General features: G+C 42.0%; 1 protein-coding gene across 8 annotated transcripts in view; it reads left to right on the forward strand.

The window, feature by feature from the left end:
• MCC (MCC regulator of WNT signaling pathway) overlaps window positions 1–26,530 on the forward strand; it is a 309,780-nt gene that overhangs the window by 157,899 nt on the left and 125,351 nt on the right. For 7 of the 8 annotated variants that reach the window (XR_005986779.1, XR_005986780.1, XR_005986781.1 and 4 more), the window contains 2 exons: window positions 15,546–15,688; window positions 25,509–25,651. Coding sequence is in view for 5 of the 8 variants with exons in the window: in XM_041748453.1 (XP_041604387.1) it covers window positions 15,546–15,688; window positions 25,509–25,651 (286 nt within the window). In the remaining 3 variants the exon portion in view is untranslated. The remainder of the gene's footprint in view (window positions 1–15,545; window positions 15,689–25,508; window positions 25,652–26,530) is intronic. The other variant, XM_041748457.1, reaches the window with a different exon arrangement.

Raw genomic sequence — 26,530 nt, forward strand, 5'->3', positions numbered from 1 at the left:
AATATTTTTCCATCTCTTTGTGTCTTCCTCAATTTCTTTCAGAAGTGTTCTATAGTTTTTAGGGTATAGATCCTTCACCTCTTTAGTTAGGTTTATTCCTAGGTATCTTATGCTTTTGGGTGCAATTGTAAATGGGATTGACTCCTTAATTTCTCTTTCTTCAGTCTCATTGTTAGTGTATAGAAATGCCACTGACTTCTGGGCATTGATTTTGTATCCTGCCACACTGCCGAATTGCTGTATGAGTTCTAGAAATCTTGGGGTGAAGTCTTTTGGGTTTTCTATGTAGAGTATCATGTCATCGGTGAAGAGGGAGAGTTTGACTTCTTTGCCAATTTGAATGCCTTTAATGTCTTTTTGTTGTCTGATTGCTGAGGCTAGGACTTCTGGTACTATGTTGAATAGCAGTGGTGAGAGTGGACATCCCTGTCTTGTTCCTGATCTTCGGGGAAAGGCTCCCAGTGCTTCCCCATTGAGAATTATATTTGCTGTGGGTTTTTCGTAGATGGCTTTTAAGATATTGAGGATGTTCCCTCTATCCCTACACTCTGAAGGGTTTTGATCAGGAATGGATGCTGTTTTTGTCAAATGCTTTCTCTGCATCTATTGAGAGGATCATATGGTTCTTGGTTTTTCTCTTGCTGATATGATGAATCACATTGATATTTTTACGAGTGTTGAACCAGCCTTGTGTCCCGGGAATAAATCCTACTTGGTCATGGTGAATAATTTTCTTAATGTACTGTTGGATCCTATTGGCTAGTATCTTGTTGATAATTTTTGCATCCATGTTCATGAGGGATATTGGTCTATAATTCTCCTTTTTGGTGGGGTCTTGTCTGGTTTTGGAATTAAGGTGATGCTGACCTCATAGAATGAATTTGGAAGTACTCCATCTCTTTCTATCTTTCCAAAGCTTTAGTAGAATAGGTTTGGTTTCTTCTTTAAACGTTTGACAGAATTCCCCAGGGAAGCCATCTGGTTCTGGACTTTTGTGTCTTGGGAGGTTTTTGATGACTGCTTCAATTTCCTCCCTGGTTATTGGCCTGTTCAGGTTTTCTATTTCTTCCTGATCCAGTTTTGGTAATTTGTGGCTTTCCAGAAATGCGTCCATTTCCTCTAGATTGCCTAACTTATTGGCGTATAGCTGTTCATAATATGTTTTTAAAATCGTTTGTATTTCCTTGGTGTTGGTAGTGATCTCTCCTTTCTCATTCATGATTTTATTGAGTCTTCTCTCTCTTCTTTTTAATAAGGCTGGCTAATGGTTTATCTATCTTATTAATTCTTTCAAAGAACCAACTCCTGGTTTGTTGATCTGTTCCACAGTTCTTCTGGTCTTGATTTCATTGAGTTCTGCTCAAATCTTTATTAACTGTTTTTTTCTGCTGGGTGTAGGATCTATTTGCTGTTTTTTCTCTAGGTCCTTTATGTGTAAGGTTAGCTTTTGTATTTGAGTTCTTTCCAGTTTTTGGATGGATGCTTGTATTGCGATGTATTTCTCCCTCAGGACTGCTTTTGCTGTATCCCAAAGATTTTGTACGGTTGTATCATCATTCTCATTAGTTTCCATGAATCTTTTTAATTCTTCCTTAATTTCCTGGTTGACCCTTTCTTCTTTTAGCAAGATGGTCCTTAACCTCCATGTGTTTGAAGTCCTTCCAAACTTCTTGTTGTGATTTAGTTCTAGTTTCAAGGCATTATGATCTGAGATTATGCAGTGGATGATCCCAAACTTTTGTTATCTGTTAAGACCTGATTTGTGACCCAGTATGTGGTCTATTCTGGAGAAAGTTCCATATGCACTTGAGAAGAATGTGTATTCAGTTGAATTTGGATGTAAAGTTCTGTAGATATCTGTGAAATCCATCTGGTCCAGTGTATCATTTAAAGCTCTCGTTTCTTTGGAGATATTGTGTTTAGAAGACCTATCGAGTGTAGAAAGTGCTAGATTGAAGTCACCAAGTATAAGTGTATTATTATCTAAGTATGTCTTAACTTTGGTTATTAATTGATTGCTATATTTGGCAGCTCCCACATTCGGGGCATATATATTGAGGATTGTTAAGTCCTCTTGTTGGATAGATCCTTTGAGTATGATATAGTGTCCCTCTTCATCTCTCACTATAGTCTTCGGGGTAAATTTTAGTTTATCTGATATAAGGATGGCTACCCCTGCTTTCTTTTGAGGACCATTTGAATGTAAATGGTTCTCCAACCTTTTATTTTCAGGCTGTAGGTGTTCTTCTGTCTAAAATGAGTCTCTTGTAGACAGCAAATAGATGGGTCCTGCTTTTTTTTATCCAGTCTGACACCCTGTGCCTTTTGATGGGGTCATTAAGCCCGTTCACGTTAAGAGTTACTATTGAAAGATATGAGTTTAGTGTCATTGTGATATCTATTCAGTCCTTGTTTTTGTGGATTGTTCCATTGGACTTCTTCTTAAAGGGGAATTTTTAGAATCCCCCTTAAAATTTCTTGCAGAGCTGGTTTGGAGGTCACATATTCTTTCAGTTCCTGCCTGTCTTGGAAGCTCTTTATCTCTCCTTCCATTCTGAATGAGAGCCTTGCTGTATAAAGTATTCTTGGTTGCATGTTTTTCTCATTTAGGACCCTGAATATATCCTGCCAGCCCTTTCTGGACTGTCAGGTCTCTGTGGAGAGGTCTGCTGTTACCCTAATATTTCTCCCCATAAAAGTCAGGGATTTCTTGTCTCTTGCTGCTTTAAGGATCTTCTCTTTATCTTTGGAATTTGCAAGCTTAACTATTAAATGTCGAGGTGTTGAACGGTTTTTATTGATTTTAGGGGGGGATCTCTCTATCTCCTGGATCTGAATGCCTGTTTCCCTTCCCAGATTAGGAAAGTTTTCAGCTATGATTTGTTCAAATATATATTCTGGCCCTCTGTCCCTTTCGGCGCCCTCGGGAACCCTAATTAAACGTAGGTTTTTCTTCCTCAGGCTGTCATTTATTTCCCTTAATCTATCCTCATGGTCTTTTAATTGTCTCTTTTTTCCTCAGTTTCCCTCTTTGCCATCAACTTGTCTTCTATGTCACTCGTTCTTCCACCTCGTTAACCCTCATCGTTAGGACTTCTAGTTTGGATTGCATCTCATTCAATTGATTTTTAATTTCTGCCTGATTAGCTCTAAATTCTGCAGTCATGAAGTCTCTTGAGTCCTTTATGCTTTTTTCTAGAGCCACCAGTAGCTTTATAATAGTGCTTCTGAATTGGCTTTCTGACACTGAATTGTAATCCAGATTTTGTAACTCTGTGGGAGAGAGGACTGTTTCTGATTCTTTCTTTTGAGGTGAGGTTTTCCTTCTAGTCATTTTGCTCAGTGCAGAGTGGCCAAAAACAAGTTGTATTGGGAAAAGGAGAAAAAGAGAGGAGAGAAAGAAAAAGGAAAAGAGAAAAAGAAAAATAAGAAAAAAAAGAGAAGAAAAAGAAAGAAAGGAAAGAAAAGGGTGGGGAAAGCTAACAGAAATCAAACAAACAAAAAAGAACAAAAAACAAAACCACGGGGGGGGGGGGAGTATCTTCTGTTTCTGTATACTTTAACTCCCTTGACTTCCCCTGCAACTTGTCCCAGTAGCTGGTCTTCTGGGGGAGGGGCTGTTGTGCTGATTATCAGGCGTTAGCACTTGGGGGAGCTGTTCTGCCCCTGCCTGGTGCAGGGCTCAGTGGGGGTTGTTTACCTCGTGAGGCCCCAGGAGGAACAACCACAGTGGCGGTGGCCAGCTCTGGAGCCCTGGAGTCAGCTCCCGCAGTAACTCCAGAGCTCTCCGTCTGCAGGGCCTGGAGGCTCTGGGGCGGGGCCGCTGATCTGCTCAGCTCGGGGCAGGACGTCCTTGCGGTCCTGGGCCCTCCCAGCCTCTGCCTGTCCCGGGGAGGCCGGATCCTGGGCTGTGTCCCGGCGCCCAGTGCCCCCGGGCCTGCGCTTTTGGATTCGCACTCCCGGTGGCGCACAGCCCCCTCCGCGGAGCCGCCGCCCGAGCCTCCCGAGCTGCTCCCAGACGCGCAGCCCCCTCCGCATGGAGCCTCTTCCTCTGCCCGAGCCCCTCCGAGCTGCTCCGGGTCCAGCCGTGCGCTGCAGCCCTTAGGAAGCTCGGCGCACTCTCCCCGGGGCGCAGTTCCTCTGTTACTGTCCCAGGGAGCCTGAGGGCATCCCCGCCTCCTGGGTCCTGCTCTAACTCCCTGCGAGCCCCTTTCCGCCTGGGAAGATTGGTTAAGCTCCTGCTTCTCCGGGACAGAGCTCTCCTGTCCTGGGGATACTCACCCCGGCCTTAGCCCGGCTCCTCGCGGGCCCCTCCCCCTTGGATGCCTTTTGTTTCTTTATTTCTTTTTCCCGCGTCTTCCTACCTTGATAGAAGCGCGAACTCTTCTCACTAGCATTCCAGCTGTTCTCTCTTTAAATCTCAGGCCGAATTCGTAGATTTTCAGGGTGATTTGAAGGTTATCTAGGTAATTTGGTGGGGACAGGGGACTTGGGGACCCTACTCTTCCACCGTCTTGCCCCTCCTCCAATTATAGTGTTTAATATTCTCTTGCTTTGATTTTTTTTTCTTCAAGGATGCTTATTATTTATTTATTTATTTATTTATTTAATTTTAATTTTTATTTATTTATGATAGTCACACAGAGAGAGAGAGAGGCAGAGACACAGGCAGAGGGAGAAGCAGGCTCCATGCACCGGGAGCCCGATGTGGGATTTGATCCCGGGTCTCCAGGATCGTGCCCTGGGCCAAAGGCAGGCGCCAAACCGCTGCGCCACCCAGGGATCCCATGCTTATTATTTATATATTACATCTTCTTTGCCTGTTTTCAATATCTCAATATTCACATCTGTCTCTCCCTTTTTACTTGGGTTTTCCTGTTGTCCATCTTCTGTTTCTTTTGGGGCATTATATGTTGTGTATATTACTCTTCATGTGCCTTCTAGTTGATTCTATTCCTGAAATGCATTTTTATTTTATTTCTAATTTTTTCCTATGTTCTGTTACTTTGTGAGTTTTCCTAAATCCTAATTATATTTTTTCATGTTTTAATTTTATTTCCTTAAAGTCTTTTAGCTCATTTTGAAACAGTAGGCTATTGTTTCGGCTTTTTTTGCAGAGAGATGTTCTGTTTTATGGTATGCTTTCATGGAATATAGGAATGTTATTCTGGTCTTTTTTTCTTCCTTCTTATAACTTCTTATGGAACTTGACCTCAGTACTTCCCCATTTTTCATTTTTATGTGAAAAAAATAGTCTCATTGAACTTTTAAGAGGCAGGATTTAAAATGGCTTTATAAGTTCATAACGTTTCATCTTCTGTTGTTTTCATTTCATCAAAAATATGGCAGCCTGCTTTCTGACACTTCCTGGCTCTGTTCCCCTCACCTACTTCTATCTGGATCTATTCCTTCCTTTGTCCCTGTTACCACCCCATCCTGTTCAGTCTTGATCCCACTGTTAGTAGTTTTTCTTCCTGGAAGCAAGTCCTGGGGCCAGTCTTGAAAGTTCTCAGGAACTAGCTCTTTAGCTTTTTCAGATCTTACTGTGGGCCCCTTCTTCATTTCCTTTCAGCTCAAGCAAAATCCCTCCTAGTGTTACCCACTCTTTTCCAATTGGACCTCCTCACTTACCTGTGTATATTGACGGCTTATGTTGGAGTTTTCTAGTCCTCAAGTCCACCAACCTTGCTGCTTCCCACTGCCTCTGCACACTCAGACACCTTTTTAGGCTTGTGGATGGTGTAAGTTTGTCCTTACTTGCTTATATTTTCTTGTTCAATGGAATACCTTGTCTCCAAGCATTTGGTTCTGCTGTGTAGGTGCTCTATTTTTATGCAGGAATTCAGAGAGAGCTAAAAACCAGGCTGTCAACAGTCCTCAGTCTAGATGACCTGTGGAAACTTTTGAAAACTCATGTCTCATAATTGTAGATTGTTTGAGTAAGGAAGAAAGACCCTTTATGCTTGAGATCGTCCACTCCCACATTTGTCAGACATCCCAGAGAGGTTAACTTGCTTACCCAAGATAAAATGAATGAAAAAAAAAAAAAGATAAAATGAATGAATAGCTTCGCACCAAAGCCAAGACAAGGTCCCCAGTGTTCTTTCCTCATATAGGATGTTATACAGATGAAAAGTTTCAGTTTTTATTTGGATGAAAACCTACAATATTTTCCTTCTAATTATAAAAGTAATAATGTGATAGGAAAAGCTGGAAAGACGGCAATATGATGTTTCAATAGTGGGCACCAGTCAATTAAAAACATTTTTTAATGTTTTTTTGTTTCATAAGATTTTTTTTGAGAAAGTTATTATTTTTGTATTAAAGAAGAATATAAAATAGCATTAAGTGACTGTGTTTTCTAATTTACAACCATCCAAAGTCAACCATTGTTTATAGTTCTTATCAGTGAAAATTTTAAGAGAAAATAAATTGTGAAAGTTCTTAACTAGAAGCTGGCATGTACTACAGTCGGATTTTTAAAAGATAACCAGGAGGGTATTTACTAAAATTTAAGCCTACAAAGAGCAACTTATACAGAGGGTGATAGAGGAGAATCTAAAACATTTTATGTGCTATGTCCAGGATTGAGTCAGCTCCCTTTTAACTTCCTTATGGTCAAGACATTCTTTTTTTTTATTTTAAAGATTTTATTTATTTACTCATGAGAGACAGAGACAGAGAGGCAGAGATATAGGCAGAGGGAGAAACAGTCTCCCCATGTGGAGCCCCATGTGGGCCCGATTCCAGGACCCCAGGATCATGACCTGAGCCAAAGGCAGATGCTCAACCACTGAGCCACCCAGGAGTCCCTGGTCAAGACATTCTTATGTAATAGTTTTTGGTGGCTCTTTACATCATAGTGCCATTAATTGACTCTATACTGTTTGCATTCTTATGCTATGTATACTTAAAAATTACTCTCTGTTCCTTTCATGGAGATGTCTTTCCAATTCAGATACTAGGACCCAAGAAAGAGAACATGAAAAAAAGGTCAGACTCGCCAGTCTCATACCTGTTATAAAGATGAGATTTGGGATGCCTGTGTGACTCAGTGGTTGAGCGCCTGCCTTTGGCCCAGGGCATGATCCTGGAGTCCTGGGATTGAGTCCCACACTGAGCTTCCTGCATGGAGCCTGCTTCTCTCTCTCTCTGTGTATCTCTGCCTCTCTCTCTCTCTGTCTCGAATGAATGAATAAACAAATAAATAAAATAAAGATGAGATTTATGCGAGAAAAGGACAATGAAATGGCAGTGCCATGCTTCCTGGGCCATATGCCTTGGTGAGTGATTCATGTTTGAGGCTTGACCAGATTGTGGAAGAGCAAGTTCAAGTGTAAATTTATGCTCGGTGGCTTTAGTTGGTTTTACCAGTTCTAAAAATTACGGAGCTATGATTAAAGTAAAATGTAAAAGATGGCTGTATTCATCAGAAATAATCAAAAAGTGCTTCAACAACTACTGAGTAATTATTGATGGTGACACTGGAACTAGTTGAATAAAAAAAGGTTCATTATACATGGTCATAAGGTCAACCTACCAGTAGAGTTTTAAGAATAGTCATGGGAGGGGGGTGGTGAGTGCCTGTATCACTCAGTTAAGCATCTGCCTTTGGCTCAGGTCATGATCCCAAGGTCCTGAGATCAAGTTCTGCATTGGGCTCTCTGCTCAGTGGGGAGCCTACTTCTCCCTCTCTGTCTGCCACTCCCCCCTGCTTGTATTCTCTCACTCACTTTCTCTCTCTCAAATAAATAAATAAATAAATAAAATCTTAAAAAAAAAAGAATAGTAATGGGAAGGGGAAAACTGAGTAAAGGAGCTGAAATCAGTGTGAAGGAGAAAGCAAAGGGTTTCTGTGTTCATTTTCTATTGTAGTGTGAGAAGTTACCACAGAATCACTGGCTTAAAACAATACACATTTATTAACTCAGCTTCTGTGCATCAGGAACTCCGATGTGGCTTAACTGGGTTTTCTGTATGTTTGCAATCAAGGTGTTGGCCAGAGCTCAATGTTCATCTGAAGGCTCAACTAGGGAAGAGTCCACTCACCCATGTCCTTGGCAGAATTTATTTCTTTGTGGTTGCAGGCTTCATGACAATTTGCTTTTTCAAAGCCATCAGTGCAGAGAAAGATTCTGGGATAAGTCTGCTGATAAGACAGAGTCTCACTTAATGTCATGGGGGTGATATCTCATCACCTTTTTCACATTGTATTAGTTAGAAGCCAGTCATAGGTCCCATCCAGGCTCATTGAGGGTCCCAAACAAAGGAGATACAGGGATCATTGGGGCATTTTGGAGGTTGTTCATTACAGCTTCCTGAGGGATTTGATTAACAGCAGCCCTGTTAGCTTATACCAGTGATAATCACCACACTTCTTTAGCTCTCTTTTGTGTGAGGCAGTGTGCCAAGCATTCTGTGTGCTGTATCTCAGGGAGTTCTCATATTGACCTCTGGTACAGGTACTGTTTACATTGATGTTTTACAAGAAGAAATAAAGGTTTAGGGAGTTTGAGTATCTAGCCTGAGATTATGTAGCTAGACAGTACCAAGAGTTAGAATTTGAATCCAGGTTTTGTGGGAATCCGTATCCGTACTAATCCTGTATGGTCTCTTAAGCTGCCCAGGCTGCCCTTAACATCCGGAGGGAATCTCAAAATGGGTGGAACATGACATACAGGTCCATTTCGTTTAAAAATCCCTACCATCCCTATCAAACAGGTGCACAGACACATGCATGCATTTGCACCAACATTTTTTTTAAAGATTTTATTTATTTATTCATGAGAGACAGAGAGAGGCAGAGACATAGGCAGAGGGAGAAGCAGGCTCCCTGTGGGGAGCCCAATGTGGGACTCAATCCTGGGTCTCTGGGATCATGACCTGAGCCAAAGGCAGATGCTCAACTGCTGAGCCACCCAGGCATCCCTTGCACCAACGTTAAATAGCCTTGTGGGGAATAGCCTTGTGGGAAACTGGCAAAGATTCTATACAGCACTGGTTCAGTGTTTTCACCATATTTTTTGTTTATTTAGTGCAAAAATTTTTTTTTTAATTTTTATTTATTTATGATAGTCACAGAGAGAGAGAGAGAGAGAGACAGAGAGAGAGACAGAGAGGCAGAGACATAGGCAGAGGGAGAAGCAGGCTCCATGCACTGGGAGCCTGATGTGGGATTCGATCCCGGGTCTCCAGGATAGTGCCCTGGGCCAAAGGCAGGGGCTAAACCACTGCGCCACCCAGGGATCCCTATTTAGTGCAAAAATTTTTAATTGCTACATTTTTTAAGAGCTATAGAATGATCTATCTCAAACTTGTGAATCCCTTTGAAATCAGTCAGTACTAATACAGAGCACTTTCTATTTCTAGAAAGTTTTTGTCTTTAGAAAGCAAGTCTTCTGAATTTTCTACCTCTTGCCTTTCAGGAGGAAAACATAAATAGTTTTTCATTAAAAATTATGGAGAGAGTGCTTTCTTGTTGCTTTCTGATAATATGAGATACTTAAAGGTGCAGCTAGGCTGTATTCTCTTTGTCAGAAACTCTTCCATTCCTTTCTTACTTGTTTATACTTTTCTTTGGTAAATTGCTCTGGCTGTTTTGCTCATCACGGGCATTTCCATTTGTGCTGGGACTCTTTGTGTAGTTGGCCTGGTTCCTCCCACCTTTCCAGTGGGAGAACCCCGGCAAAGATTAAGAATGAGGGTGGAAATACCCTGAGTAGTATTACTGAGACCAATCCAGTGTGACCCTGAGGAAGTAGCTTGCCTTCTTTGCATATTTTCAAAGGGAGTGGTGCTGACCCCTTTCACTAGGATGGTTGAGAGGGTTAACAGATTAATGATAGCATTGCATTTTTCAAGAATGGAGTTCATAATGCTCTTAGGTTTGACAGCTGAGACTAATGTGATGATTAAAGATCAGTGGCCTCTGTGGAGTTAAGATAAAACCCAGTGAAGAACATTAACAAAACCGTAAAGCTCCTTAGCATCAGTACATTGCACAGGGTTTTTCCAACAGGGGCTCAAGTTCTCAGACCAGTCTGTCTGAAGGCTGACTCATGGCTTTATCCCAAGATTGTACCGATACCAAAGATATTCTTGGTGGTTGGAATGATACTGCTTATTTTTATTAAACATTTTTGCATATAGGCAATTTCACCAATTTATGTGACTAGACACAGATATTTATATAGATTTTAAATTTGCTTCATCATTATGATAGGAGAGCTGAAACCCAGGGAAAATGTTCCATCTAAGTGCCAGATGAAGTTCAGGGGGAAAAAAATTGCATCATATCCAATCCCAATCTGTTTTTCTTGGCCTTTCAGATCACTTTTAGTTGCAGGAGAAATCCTAGTGATTCCGACCTCCAGAAATCTGTGGCAGGCAAAATACTACAACCACAGACTTGCTTTCTTTACTATATATAATGTAGGATCAGTCAAAAACTGAATACAGGCTGAGAAGGAGGGGAGAACCCTGGATGCAGTTCCCTGTTATCATAGTAAAGAAGTGGCAGCATGTTGTTTGAGACTGTTCCTTATTCTGTTCAACTGAAGTTGTATGGGGTGTTTCTTTACGGTGAGAAGAAAATCATCCCTCACTTGTAAGCTTTGCTGGAAAAAACTACTATGCCTCCCTGTTAAGAAAGTTGTTGCTGAATAATTGACTTTGGCAGCTGAAACTGGCTTGATGGGAACTGGAGGGACCTAGAATTCCCTCATAACCCCCTTGTGTCTGTTTTTCTATTTTGGTGCTCCAGGGGGTTGAGAGAGTTGTCTGGGTTTTCTACCTTTATTTGATTTTGGAAAGCATAATATTTGTGTTTCCTGGAGTTCACCAGGGTGGGTTAGGGAAGGCAAGGAAGATGACTCTGTTGCCCCTGGAGATCTTTAGGCTAATGGTATGGAGATAAGCCTGCAGGTCTAGGGGCTGGAAAGGAGTGGAGGGATGGAGATGGTGGCTATAACAGCTTCAGCCCTTTAATGATGCAAACAGGAATCAGATGGTTTTTCAGAGGGTTCAGTTACTTTACATCTAGTTTGTTTTCATCTGTAAAATGATTATGTCATCAGAATATGCAGTGATAAATAACCCCAAATTTTTAGTGGCTTAACCTATCAAAGGCTTATTTCTTATTTCTTAGTAGGAGCTGGCAGGACACTATCCCACATTGTCTTCAATCAGCCTCTTAAGCTGTGATGGTCTTCAACTGTCTGAACATTCCTAGCAGCCATGGCCAGGGAAGGGAATGTAAGAAATCATGAAGGAGCTCTTAAAGGCTTCTAGACACAAATGTTGTAAATTCACTCATACCTCATTGGCTGAAACAAGTCACTTGGCCATATGTAGCTTCAAAGGGGAGAAAAAGTATTATCCCGTCATGTGCATGGATGGAAGTGAACCAATCTTGATGAATACCCCTATTGGCTACCACAGGGGTGCTGATGCTTATGTGATCCACATGCCACATGGTGGTCCTGGCAGAGCCCTGTGTACAGACTGGAGAGAAAGGAACACCATTTGAAAAAGAGTTTTGTTCATGAATTATGAAAAAAGTGGACATCTGTCATTTTTTAATGTGTAAAGAAGTACTTAAACTTAGAAATCAAAAAATTTGTGCAAACATTAAGTAGTAATTATAGAAGTAATACTGCGTTTTCCTGTTTAGTTATCCTTGTTGTATTACCTTCTCAATTGAGGCTTTACTGGGGTACCTGCCCAAAGGTGACTCTTATATGGAGGTGTAGTATCAAACTCGACCTAGCCTGTGCCCCTATGAAACAGAATACCTGAAACCACATACCATCCCAGGTTAAAAAAGAAAAAATGCTCTCACAGGTCATGAAAACTTAAGGTGGTGAGAGGCATGGGTTAGTAACAATACTAGAGTGTGATCATAAAATAGGGTATGACTTAAACACACCAGTCCTGCTAGGAGCTTGCTAGCACAAGAAGGCACTGATCATGCACAGAATGGCTTTGTCTGTTCTGGGTGCCACCACTCATCTTCCACTTTTCCTGCCGTAAAGTGCCACTTTAACAAGGGTGTTCTGTTGGGTTCTTTTGTTTTGTTGTTGTTGTTGTTGTTGGGTTCTTTTGACTTCTGCAGGTGATGACTTGTTTTCTCCTGCCCTGTTGCCCTTATGGGCATTGCTCCACCTTGCCCTGCCCCACAGCTTGGAAAAGCTCAAGGGATTTTCACTAAGCTTGGAGATCGGTGCTTCAGCATATCTTTGTCTGGATATGGCGAGTGTACGCAGAATGGGTGAAGTGTGTTTACTGTGATACCTCAAGGGGATGAGCTTTGAGCAATGTCCTCTCAAGTCATTCATTTACCTGGAGGCTGGGAGTTTTGAAGATTAGTTTCCAATGTTCTCTTTTCACTGTATAAAGAATCCCAGGGTACCATTCTACCATCTCTCCTTCCCTCAACCCTCATTTCTGTCCACATTTCTTATTCTCCAGCAGAAAATTCCACCTGGAAGCTGTGACTGCAGCTCCCTTCAGAGTACATGTCATAGTGACCCTCACTATGGCATTAGGCATAGTATCTTAAATGCTATGGGAAATCAAGACATATCTGTTATTTTTAGGAAGAATTAAATTATGGAGGCTTTCCTCTATTAAAAAAAAAAACATACTTAAGGAAAAAATATAGGAACATAAACCAAATATCTTTGCCTTTAGCTAAGTGTTTTTCCCCCGATCTATTCCTGTTGCTACTCCCAAATGAACCCCTAGTTCCAAATATACATTATGAGTCTTTTGTCTCCTACGAGTGCTATTCTGTCTGAATCATCAGGCTTCCTGTTGTCTCTTGTTCATACTCATACCCTTCAGGCAGATTTCTCAGTTACAGGCAGGGGTGAAGATGGTACAGTACCAGATAGCATGCTCTTGTTATCTGGGCATCGGCCATCTGCTCTCCCAGCAACCTGGGCACCCCCCTGCTACGCTACCCGGATCTTACCTGTTAGGCAACTCACAACAGTCACCAGGGATGCACAGGGTTGTCTTGGTGGTTATTGATTGATCATGTTCCTTATTCTTGGATGGATATTTGCGCACCTTCATTTTTAGGTGAATTTTGCAGTTTCTGGGCTGCTTTGGTTTTGGTGGTGGGCAGTTGGTCTCTAAAGACTATGGAGGAGGAACAATAAATGGGGAATTTGAGTTTGTAAAGGGAAGCATTTCATCATGATTTGTAGCCCTAGGGCGCTGAGTATTGAAAACCAAAGAGGAGGAACCAGCAAGATGGCAGTGCAGTAGGAGTCATGGCATAAATGAGATCCAGATCAGACTGGTCATTATTTTGTAATTATTTTAAGATCTAAAACTGGTGATCTTCATAAGAGTGCCAGCTACACTGACACATGTACGTTGCTATATACACACACATTTGCCAATTTATATAATTTGAAGGTGGGAATAAAGAGTGATAACAGAAGCTCACAGATATTTTGCAGGGATAGAGAGAAAGAGTACTCTGCTGTGGGTATGTTCCAGAGAGGTATGAACCTTTTTCATTTATTGACAGATACTGTCTGTGACACACTGTCATTTTGTGGGCTTCTGTTGTTCCTTGTAAAATGTGATGGATCATGAATGAAAAGGCGTAACTTCATGGAAAGAATATTTTTGGCCTATTAGGGTTGTGATATGTTTAGGAAAGCTTCCCTGTAGATGTGACTTTCACTCACCCTTTATCCTTGCCTCAGTTTCTACATACTTCATGTGCATTTGACCTTGAGTGGAGGTTATTTGATGCTGCAGGCTGTCATTAAGAACAGAAGTTCACATCACGGTTTCTCCTAAAGTGGCTACCTCACAAAGGTCTGTGATGCAGCTTCCACAACCTTGTTCCCTCCAGTCTTGTTCCTGGAGCTCTGAGCAGCTTCCAGCAAGTTACTACGTTAATATTGATCGAGTTTGTTGGCAGATGTGGTCTCTGCCGTGATATATACCACCATATTTATCAGACTTATTTACTGCATTCTTCTGTTTCAGTATTGAGTTGGGCTTAGTGTGGTGTTCTGCTTATCTTTGAAGGCATTTGTCCCTGCCCAGTAGCTTCTGGGTTACACCAGGGGAAGCAACAGATTTAGGGAGGGAGGAGGACGTTGGATGTGGTGGTAAGAAGTCTTATCCTTGCTCGGCTGCCACCAGCCCTGAAAGTGCAAATCTGGCAAGTACATATGGCTCTTGGCATTAGGAAAACCTTGCTGAAATGAAATTAAAATTCCTCTGCTGGACAGGAAATTAATCAGGGCTGAATACAGTAGACAAGGACAGAAGCTAGAGTCCTTGTTCCATCACTGATGAGTGTTTTGTTATGCAAATGAGATTAAATGCACAGTGACTGGCAGGGCATTGAGGAGGGGCAGAGGACTGAGGGAGATGAACAGGTTCCTTAGGATTTAAACTCTAGCTACAAAAATGTTTTTATAGCATCTGCTGCGTCTTAGACATCAAATGCTGAGCGAGGGAAGCACCTCAGCTTCTGTCATTGTTTCTGCAGAGCAGTCTTGACAGTGTGATACATTGCAAATGATTCATTCCATAACACTACTAGATCGCCCACAGTGAAGCAAAGCTATATGCCAGGTGTCAGGGCTAAGTCATGAAGACACCTAGTCCTTGCCTTCCCAGAGTTCATAGTCTGGTAGAAAAGGATATTGGAAAGAATTAAGTCGGGGTGCCTGGGTAGCTCAGTGGTTGAGCTTCTGCCTTTGGCTCAGGATGTGATTCCAGGGTCTGAGATCAAGTCCCACATCAGGCTCCTTGCGGGGAGCCTGCTTCTCCCTCTGCCTATGTCTCTGCCTCTCTCTCTGTGTCTCTCATGAATATATGAATAAAACTTAAAAAAAAAAAGAATTAAGTCTACAGATAACCAGCCAGATAAAAAATCTTGTCCTACCACTTGGGACTTTGGTTGAAAAGTAGCTGAAGCCTATCCCAGTAATGTCAACAATAAAAAATGAATGAATTAAAAAATAATTAATTAATTAAAAAATAAATTATTTGAAAAAGATTGAATTGGTACAAGGAAAATTGAACAGCCAAAAGGAACATGGGGAGGGGAAACTCTGGGATCTAAGTATCAGAACAAAGGGACAGTCTGTTCAGGACTCTCCATCTAGTGAATCACCTCCATGCAATCTTAAGTGCATTCACTTAAGATTCACATTCCCAAAAGAAGGTATCTGCTGGATCCAGCTTGGGCCATTTGCACACTTCTTGGAGACACAAAAGCAGGAGACTCGGATAGTGCCACAAAGATTTTGAGCAATGGCAGAGGGACTTTCTCCCAAAGACAGAACGAGTGCCACAAAGGCAAGGACTTTGTCCATGGAGGCCAGGCAGGGAGGGAGGGAAGTGCATTATAAAATTTAGCTGCTGTTGTGGTTTCTGGGATTCCTGGCCAATGAGTGGGCATACATTTATTTGGAGCATGCTCAATGTTGAGGTTGTGGTAGTTTGAGACCATAAAATTTAGAATGAGTCAACTCATTGGCACTTCTGTCTTGTTCTCTTGATCCCAGTGTGAGCAGTCCCACCTCATGAGAGAACATGAGGATGTCCAGGAGCGGACAACGCTTCGGTATGAGGAGCGCATCACAGAACTCCACAGCATCATTGCTGAGCTCAATAAGAAGATAGACCGTTTGCAAGGCACCACCATCAGGTAGTGAGCTCCCGGCCGCGGCTTTCTCTCTGCCCCCTTGGCTCTAACCTGGCTCCTGGAATTGAAGTTGGCCCAATGAATAATAATGATGTGGTTTTTTTTTTTAATTATTTATTTATTTATTCTTAGAGACAGAGAGAGAGAGAGAGAGAGAGAGAGGGCAGAGACACAGGCAGAGGGAGAAGCAGGGAGCCCGACGTGGGACTCAATCCAGGGTCTCCAGGATCACGCCCTAGGCTGCAGGCGGTGCTAAACTGCTGTGCCACCGGGGCTGCCCAATAATGATGTTTTATTTGCAACAAAGACTTTTACAGTTGATAACTACTTTCTCTTTACATTGTTAACCATGCACTTTCCCCTCCACTCTTCTGTTCTTGTCTTGATCATCATGAGGGCTACCCTGGAAGGTAGACAGGGTGGGAGTTGTAATCCTCAGTTACTGATAAGGGTGTCAGATCAGAAGTTGATGAGACGCTTTATTAATGGGTTCTGAATGGAGGCCCTCTGTCTCCCTACTAGTATCCCTACCACCTCTTGAATCCACCAGGTCTGCTCTAGATGTGCAAACTGTGTGCCTCCCTTGAGAATATTGAGAGCTCAATGAATGTGGCTGGCTTATGACAAAGCAGTATGTGTGCTTTGAGATCATCTAACATTTTGAGCTCACCTGAAGTTGATTTACCTTTTATAATCTCCTAAGGTTGGGGGCAAGATTGGATATATCATTTTACTGGCGAAAAAAGTCTGGGGCTTAAATATTAAGAAATTACTTTGAAGTTATACTCAGCAGAGGATAGAGGTGGAGTTAGAACCCACAGCCTCTCTGCTTTTATTTAATATTCTTTTCGTGAAAGTGACTTTTGGGGGTCCTCCCTTCCTTATCAATCAGTTAACACCTAAGGCTCCTGCACACAACACTTAATTGGTGTGTTTGCCCTGCTGTTCAGAGGGTTTTGCTTTGAGTGATTTAGCCAAGGATGAGAACTTTTCTCTTCCTGCCTGTCCTCAGGGAACAGCCCCGGGGAAAGCAAATGGTTGGCACCTACCTTCATGGAAAAATAATGCTTTGTTCACAAGCCACTATTAGGGCAGTCGTAAAGGCAGCTGCTTTTAAACTCTCCTTCTAGAAGTTCCAGGTTAGAAGAAAATTTGGGTGCGTTTTGTTTCAGCTCTGTGAGTTAGAGTAATGACAGGGCTATTTGATGAGGGTACTGATGGGACTCTGGTTTTCTGGGCAAAATCATGGAAAATTTTGCACAGAACTGGAGCCACATGATAAATTCCATATTCCAATTTAGAACCCCAAGGCTTTTAAATTGTATCCTGGTCTTCAGCATGATTGTAGGTTAGAAACGCAAGAACAGAGAAGAATTTTCAGACCAAAGAAATGATTATAGGAGATTTAAAGAAGGCTGACATAGTACATTGGCAAATTTGTAACTTCCATTAAAACATGTTGCACTTTGAAACACTTGAGAAGGTGAGGGCAAATGGGCTCAGTGAGTTGTGGGGGGAAAAAAAGCATCACACATCACCTAGAAAACTCAGTTTCAGGATGTTTAAATTGAACATAATGGCCAAACTGCTTTGTCTTAAAATACAGTGAGCTTCTCTCTCTCTCTCTCTCTCTCTCTTTTTTTTTTTTTAAGATTTATTTATTTACTCATGAGAGACACACAGAGAGAGGGAAGCAGAGACACAGGCAGTGGGAGAAGCAGGCTCCCTGCAGGGAACCCGATGTGGGACTCTATCCGGATTCCATGATCACACCCTGAGCCAAAGGCAGGCATCCCAACAGTGAGCTTCTTGACCATAAACATTTACTGGTGCTTTTTGTTTAAAGGGAGATTGCATCTGTGCAGAAGTCACCTTAAATTCTGCCAGTTTTTGTGATGTAAATGAGCTGGCCCCTCCTTACAGGGACTCCCTGCAGGGCATGGAGACCCATGGGCCAGGAAGACAAGGCTCTTCTGGTCCTCTGATCTCCGTGGCTAAAGCATGTCTCCTGCCCCCAGCACTCCAGGAAATTGGTTTGCCCTCAAGTCCTGAGATACTATGCTATGCTGAGTGCAATGGCAGCCAGACACCTTGGAGAACTCCCACTGCTCTAGCATATCCAGAATGTAGAGAATTGATTGTCACGCTAGTCAGGTATAATGCTGGTAGCTTATAGACTTTTTTGTCACTTTAGTTTGGGCCTGAGTTAGGAATTTATTGGAAATACTGAAAAATAATAAGGGAATAGTTTATGTAAGCTATGGTATATCCATACATAAGCAATACTAAATTGCTTAAGTAAAAAAAAAAAGAAAAAGATAATCTTATAGTTTGAAACTTACATTTCCAGTCACCTTCTGTGGCCACCCTAGAAGATACTCTCCCATCTCCTGTAGCCATAGGGCTAACATAGCCAAGAATCAGACACTGCAGGTGGCTGAATTCCAATATAAGTTGAGCTTATAGCCACATCAGATCTCTGAAGTAAAGAGTAAGCATTGATAGGAAAGGATGAAATGGTGAGAATTTGAATGGAGACAGTGAGTAGATTTAAATGAATCAGAATACCTAGAGCCTACAGACTCCCTTCCTGCAGAAGCACTCCCCCTCCTTGTCTGATAAAGTGAGTCTTACTTTGCTTAGAGAATTTGTAGCAATCTGATCCCAGGTAGGGGGTGCCAGGTATATACACTTAAGGCTAGGTCCCTCAGGAATAAAGATTGCAAATTATTTTACTAGATAAAGATCTCTAACCAGCTAAGGTGCTGGCCAAACACAAAGGAAATAGGGATTTCCTAGTGGAAGAAGGAAGTCAGAAACATCAACCATAGCCTCATAGCCAGAAAGGATGGTTAGACTGTGCATATTTTTGTGCTTATTTGTGCATAGATTCAATTTCCTTTTTATCTTCTTAATTTCTCCTGTTATATTAGATGATCTGGTATTGGTGAAACTCATCTAGTGGTTAGGTTAGATGATATCTAGGTGGATTTGCCACTGAACTAGAAGAGAAGTGATTGCCTGACAATGGATACAATAACTGGTGGGACTTAGGGTCTGCCATTTCGGTGAGAAGGTGAGTCCATTCACATTCGAATGAGGGATAGTTACCGAAGCTTGGTGTCATTGCTATTGCAATTTGGAAATTTCAGTTTGTGTGAGAGGATGGGTATGGTTGTTGAGCAGCCAGAGAGGTGGCCTATGACATGTTATCTAGCACCCAGTACCATTCCCACCCCTTTATTCTCCCCAGAATTAAAGGGGCTGGACCCTTGGAACTACTTCCCAGATTAACAGTTGGGTGCTAGATATAGTTTTGGTTCTGCCAGTGAGGTGCCTTCGAATAGGTTTGGAAAGCAGAAGGAAGGTGGGAGCCATTGTTCCTCAGATCATGATGGCAGCTGATGTAGAAACTTTCATAGGTGTGAGGTCTAGCACTTCAGAGCAGGAGCTGTGGACAGGTGTGAAGGCAACGACAGTTTCCTGACCTTTGAGGGGTTCACAGCTGCAATGGCAAATCTGACAGCTCCTGGTGGCCTCTACCCACGCTTCTCTGGTCCTCCCAGTTATGCAAGCATGGAACTGCCTGACTTAAATCTCTTCTACTTGAAACATCCACTGTAGATTATGTTCCTAACTAAACCCTGCTTGATGCATCCTAAATCCCATCTCCTAGGAATAAATTCTGAACATTTTGTATATATGGCCTTCTAAAAAATTTTATTCATGAATATTTTAAATAAATTGGATCATACAAACAGTGTTTTGTAATATATGCTTTTTCACTTAACTGTATGTTATGGGTGGCTTTTTTTAAATGCTCCTCTAACATGGGAAGATTATATAATAGAATGGGGAGGATGGAAAAATACATCAGTAGCTCACTTTGGAACAGGGCCGGGGGTACTCTTGGATTTCTAAGCAAATTAAACATGAGTTCTTTGTTTCCCAAAGAGATTATTTTCTTTGCCCAAAAGCTACTCTCATAACATCACCCTTTCACTGCCGGCTCTCATGAGTAGTCATGTTTTCTCCTTCATTTCCCATTTGTTTGTTAGCCTACTGCTGTCTGGCTTCTGAGTGCAACAGTTTGCTGAAGCTCCTTTTACTAAAGACTGAGTTATGTCTTCAAATTCAAAATTCCTATGTTGGCGCCCTACCCCTGAATATGATAGCATCTCCAGTTGGGGCCTTTGGAAAGTAATTCTGTTTGGTTAAGTTTATGAGGGTGGGGACTGCATGGAAGGCGTAGTGAGCACCCTTATGGGAAGAGACACCAGAGGGCATGCTCGCAGCCCACGCTCTCTCCCTGCGTATGAGGATTCAGTGACAAGGCAGTCATCTGTAAGCCAGGAAGAAAGCCCTTACCAGTAACTGACTGTGCAGACCTTGATTTTGGTCTTGGAACAAAAGTCTAGAACTAAGAAAATAAAATCCTGTTGCTTAAGCTATCTAGTCTATGGTGACTTGTTATAGCAGCCTAAGCTGCTATACCTTTTTGAAAATCATTAATGACTTAACTGAAAAATCCAGTGACCTTCTCTTGTTTCTGGTCCTTTTCTGTAGGATTTGCCTGCAAATCTTCCTTCTGGTGTGTTTTTCTTGAACTTCTATGACCCTATAATGTTTCTTCTGTCCCCACGATTCACCTTCAGACTGGGCTCTGACTCTGGGCTCTCCCTCCCTTTTCACCTTGAATAGCTGCAGCCTTACAGCACTGACCTCTCCTGTCTGAGTTACCTCCTTCAGCATTGGCACTTTACCCTTCTGCTTCTTTGTCTGCAAAATGCTCATTTGGCAACAAAGATGATATGCAAAGTCTCTGTCTGCTCTAATGTAATCCGGTCTCTAAAATCTCATGCCTGCATCATGAGCCTGACCTTTCCATTTGCCCCCAAAAGATTCATAGCTTAGTCTGATCTTCCTTTGTGGTAGATGGAAAAATAAAGAGAGGTGGAATTGCAGGAAGAATCAGACTTATCACTGATTTCCTGCTTTAGATACTCTAAGAGAATTGAGAGAATACATTTCCTCAATGTATCTAAAAAAAAATCTTTGTTCTGTAAAAGATTTATAGCATTTCAGGGCAAGTCTTCTTTCATTTGTAAGGAAGAATTGTGGTTCAACTAAACTCCCACCAGATCAGGTAGGCTGGGTTAGCTAAACATAGGGTTCCAAGGCAGGCAGGCAGGTGTCCATCTGCGTCTTCCTCACAAATCAGTCCAGTGACAAGGCATGAGTGTGCATGCCAAATAAAATATACATAGGGATTGCTAAGGAAGTAATATTGGTACAAATATTTGTATCAATATTTTCTGTCAATAATTTCTATCAAATATTACTGATTCTATTGTGCTTCAGCTTGAGGTCTGGAAAGCAGGAAAAGAATTATCCTTTTATTGACTCTTCCCTTTTCGGATAAGATTATGTCACCCCTAGCCAGTAATGAGAAGGAATTTTTAGAAATCATTGTCAACAGGAGCACCCAGGTGGCTCAGTGGGTTAAGCATCTGCCTTTGACTCAGGTCCTGATCCCAGGGTCCTGGGAGTTCGCTTCTCCCTCTCCCCCTGCTTGTGTGTGGTCTCTCTCTCTCTCTCTCAAATAAAATCTTAAAAAAATAAAAATAAAAATAATTGCCAACAACAACAACCAGATTTTCTCCTTAGATCACCATATTTGACTTGTTTCATTAGTCCTAAATTTAGGAATGAGGCTGTACCACTTCCTAGTTGCAGAATCCTGGGTAAATCACTTAGCCTCTTTAAGCTTCACTTGTCTTATTTGTAAATTAAAGGTATTGATCCCTGCTTTGATAAACTCTAAGATCTCTGCCAGTCAGCCACTGCTAGTTACATAGGTGGTGGGTAGAATCTAATGCCTGCCTGTGTGCGAGCATTTTTCTTTTGTTTTGTCATTTAAGCTAGTAGCAAGCACTAATCATTGCCACAAGAGCAATTTGAAGCAGTTCACAAATGCATCTATGTGAATAAAATAAGGTACATTTAGAATCCTGTGAGATTATTCTTTATCCTCCAAAGAGAAACACCTGAGAACTTTGTAATTCCGTGATTATGAAACTATCACAATGGTGTATGATTACCAACAGTTATCAGTTTATCAAGTTTCTGGGGTTTTTTTTGGCTTACAATGATCACTTCTTGGATCTTTTCATGTTTTCTCCCTTCACATCAGCAGCATTAGCAACTGGTGTACTTTGGAGAAAGCTTTTTTCCTCCCAAAGAAGTAAGTTATCGTTTGCCAAGAGTTACTGTGTACACAAGAGAAAGTCATGCTGAGTTGCTGATGCTGTGTTGTTAGCTGGACATCTTTACCATGAAAGTGTTTTCACACCTCACGTTCTTGCTTTTGTGTAACCGCTGGGACTGGTAGAATGTTTTTGACTTCTCATTCCGTCGCTCTGGATGTAGGGAATACGCTGAGCACCGATTTTTATACGTGCATATACTGCGACCACAGATGGACCCATCAGCTTACAGAAGGCCCTGGCGAGAACTGGCTTTTGTTCTTTCTCAGTCCCAGATTCTAGCCTCTTTTCAGGGATTGTGCCAATTATGATGTTCAGGAGATGATAAGGATATGCAACTCTGAATTTTTTAACCAAAGTCAGTAGGAGAAACAGCAGGTTGCACGTACTTCAGTATTTCAGTTCAGTTTAACCATTTTTCTGCCTCATTCTCTGTGGTACAGAATCCTGCCTGATCTCTCAGGGTTGTTGTCTGCCTCTAATTACTGTTTACTCTGTTTATGTGAGTTGTTTGTACTCTGATATTCAGTGTAATTACCATAAGGAGGAATCTCAGCCAGAAATTGTGTATTCTCGGTTCAGCCCTTCCCTTTGGGGCCAGGAACAGAGACCTGCGCTCCCCCCACTTCCACAGCTGCTTGTTTTCCCTGTTTTTATATAAGAGCTTTGGCGACACTTACTTCTTCCCCTGAATTCCTAGACTTCATCATTTTATTTCCCATTCTTTTGTCTAACTCATGTTCGCTTCCTTTGACACAGTAAATTCTCCTTCTGATCAAAAAATGTCCACTCAGCAAGTGGCTCAAGTGCCCCTCTAGCCTCCAGCCTCGTGTTACATTGGGCACCCTATTTGGTTTCAGCTATACCTACCGCTTATTCCTCTCCATTCTTTCTCATTCGTGTTCAAAGGCTCCTCTGAGTCTTTGCTTGTGCCCTTCCACCCTCAAGACTTATCTAAACTCTAGTTGCCTGGGATGTCTCTGGAGTGCTGCTCCATCCAGAAAGTCTTCCTGGTTGCTGCTCACCTGCAGCCCCTGTGCCCTGTGTCCACACACAGCATGCTTCTTAGGTTAGAATTAGTTGTGAACATATTTGACTCCTGGAAGATAGCATTCATCTGGTCTTTGCTTTCCTGTTCTTATTTTGGTGCTCGAATACATTGACCAAGTATCCTTAGTTTGCATTTTATGACCCTGAAGGTCTTCCGCCCAACATAACGCTTCTAGTGTGGTGCAATTGTCCTGCAGATTGTATTCTGACCTCAGCAAGGAATGGCCCCTACAATCAAGTCTCTTATTCCTACCCTTCCCTATTCACTGCTATATAAAATTCATCCTAATAATCCCCAGAAGTAATTCCTTACGAAGCATGAGATTTGGCAGACCCTGTATGTTTTGGAAACTGTCAAGCCAGGAGGGTTTAAGGTGGCTATTAACAATTTTGCAAATGCCATTTATACCAGAGATACAGCAGCATTTATCTGGCTTTCTTGGCTGTGAAACAGTCTCAGCCAAGCTGAAGCTGATTACGTTGGCCCTGCAACAAAGGTAATTTATTCATCACAAAACCTCCCATTAACTACAATCAGATTTTTAACTGCTGATTGAAAGGAGAGCTGGTGTATCAGGGCACAATTACCCTCTAGACCAAAAAAGCTACTCTTAAGGTACTTTTTAATTGTTTTCATTCCTAAACCTAATTATTGTTGGCTTTGCAGGTGTCTAATAATTAACTTATTCATAGAAGATTAACCTATATATATTTTTTGCCTTCCACTCCCATTCTAATTCATATTTTGCATGTCTGGGGGCTTAATATCTACATAAGATCTCCCCCGATTTCTGGATGGCTTTTATTAAAAACACCTTATAAAGCAGTGGCTCAGCTGAATTCCTTCCCTGAGAGGATGTTGATTTCCTGAGAAAACTAAGAACTCTGGAGAGTTCTTCACATTCTTTAATTTATAGATGTGTTTGCCCAGCTTAAAATGGCAGTTGCCTCTTCCCCAAGTTCCAGTGGTCACATGTCACCATCTGGGTCTACCCCAAACCCAAAACTGTAGACTTTCTGCCCCATTGGTGTCAACAACTTTAAGTGAATGCCAATCTGAAGGATTTCTCTTCCTGGCTTTCTTCACAAACATTCATGGGCTTTCCACTCTCAGTTAAATCCCCTGACAGTTTTTTTTTTTTAAGATTTTATTTATTTATTCATGAGAGACACACAGAGAGAGGCAGAGACACAGGCAGAGGGAGAATCAGGCTCCCTGTGGGAGCCTGATGTGGGACTTGATCCCGGGATTCCGGGATCACGACCTGAGCCCAAGGCAGATGCTCAACCAACCACTGAGCCACCCAGGTGACCCCCCTGACAGTTTTCTCTTCTGGCTCATTTGTAAAATAAATGCTTCACAGGGGGCTTATTTTGCCCTCTCCATGTAGGTGTCCAGTGTGTGTGTAGTGATGATGGTGGTGTGAAGAAGAGGTATGCACACATTTTGAAAGACATACTGCAATATTAAATTTCCTTCACTTGGGCAGCCCCGGTGGCTCAGTGGTTTAGCACAGCCTTCAGTCCAGGGCGTGATCCTGGAGACCCAGGATCGAGTTCCACGTCGGACTCCCTGCCTGAAACCTGCTTCTCTCTCTGCCTGTCTCTGCCTCTCTCTCTCTCTCTCTCTCTCTCTCTCTCTGTCTGTGTGTGTCTTGAATAAATAAATAAAATCTTAAATAATAAATTTCCTTCACTTGCCCATAGCTAATTCAGGGACCAAAAGATCGAGGGACTGAGAAGGGCTGTGAAGGGATGAGAGTGTGTGTGTATGTGTGTGTGTGTGTGTGTGTGTGTGTGTGTGTAAACAACATGGCAGCATTTAAGTGTTGTCTTCCTGTTAGAAGTGCTGACTGATGGAAACAGACCACTGAGTGGGCTGCACTCACTCACTGTCCATTTTCTCTTTCCCCATCCACTTTTCCTCTCTCTTTACTCCACTGACTTGGTTGAGGGAAAGTAAGAGTAGTATTTACCAGACATACCTCTCAAAGTAGCCAGTTTGATCTGCACAGGTGAGGTGCCGGTTTTCTGGTAGCTCCAGCTCCAGCGCCTCCCTACATCCTCTTCCAAGGAGAAAGTCCACCATGGAGACTGTCCAGGTGATGGGATGTGACATTCCTATGCACCAGACTCCTGCTTATTTTGCTCACTGGAACTTTAGTACTCAGACCAGTTCTCAAGTCTTGGCTTCTTTTTCACACCATCATTTGAGGAGGCAAAGAAATCTAATTTCTTCAAGAACTCTTAAAAGTGAAAAAGTTTCTAGTAGACTGTTAAGTGGATCTTGTTCAGTGTATGAGTATGTATGTGGATACAGGAGCAACCTTTGACCATAGAGGTGACTGACTTCATTTGGTCTGAAAAGAGTCCTAGTTGATACGCTGAGGAAGGTAGGGGAAACAGATCTGTTTCTTTTCTGAATTCTTTCTTGTCCTAGAAGTCATATTCTCTGGGAATTCGTCATCTGTCTCTGTCAGTGGTGACTGACTCTTCTTTGTCCTCAGGGAGGAAGATGAGTACTCAGAACTGCGGTCAGAACTCAGCCAGAGCCAACATGAGGTCAACGAAGACTCTCGAAGCATGGACCAAGACCAGACCTCTGTCTCCATCCCCGAAAACCAATCCACCATGGTCACTGCTGACATGGGTGAGTCTGCCTGCCATTGTACGAAGCCAGAGTTTGGTTTCCAGATTGTAATGGGAATTTTAGAAATATGAGGCAGCCTGAATTAAAATTTAGTCAAGTCAAATTTAGTCAATAAGATTTAACCCTTTTCATTATAGCCTCATACTGTTAGTGATGATTGTTCTTAAGCAAGGATTCTGTTGATAAGCATTTTGTATCCTTGATGGTACTCACAAGTCAAGGAGTTGGATGAGTAGATGAAAGCACATCCATCTGAGTCCCTTACATGTTACTTTGTTGGAACTAAAGAGGTGAATTAGCTTTTTGCCTTGATGTTTGAGATTCAAATGTTCATCACCTCTATTTGAAAATTCTGGAGATGGGGAACCAGCTGATGAGGCTATTTTAGTGTTCTAAGTTACAGTGAAATCTGAGCTGTAATGGCAGGAATGGGAAGGATGGAATGGGTGGTGATACGTTGTGGTGGGGGAGCCAATAGGTTTTAGCAACTTTTGGGTAAGAAGGAATCCAAAATGACTCTAACATGTTGGTTCTGAGTGACTAAGAGAATGATCATATTTCTTAGTAAGGATGTTTCGTGAGAAATGAGTTGGGAAATAAATATATTATGTTTGAGGTTGTAGAGAAATGTCCATCCAGGAATACTTGGCATGGTGTATTTTAAACTGCAGGTCATGACCTATTAGTGGGTCTTGGGATTCAATGAAAAATATTTTCTAAGTGAAATCGACTAGGAAAAAAAAAATGGCAGTACTACTTCATGAAAATTATTTGTTGAGAGAGAGAGAGTGTGTGTGTGTAATAAGTTGCTTCTGCTGTGGGCTGCAGTCAACCCACGAAATGTTGCAAAACCACAGGTCCACTTGGAGATGCTTAACT

Source organism: Vulpes lagopus, chromosome 3, assembly GCF_018345385.1.
Source record: "Vulpes lagopus strain Blue_001 chromosome 3, ASM1834538v1, whole genome shotgun sequence".
NCBI classification, from domain to species: domain Eukaryota; kingdom Metazoa; phylum Chordata; class Mammalia; order Carnivora; family Canidae; genus Vulpes; species Vulpes lagopus.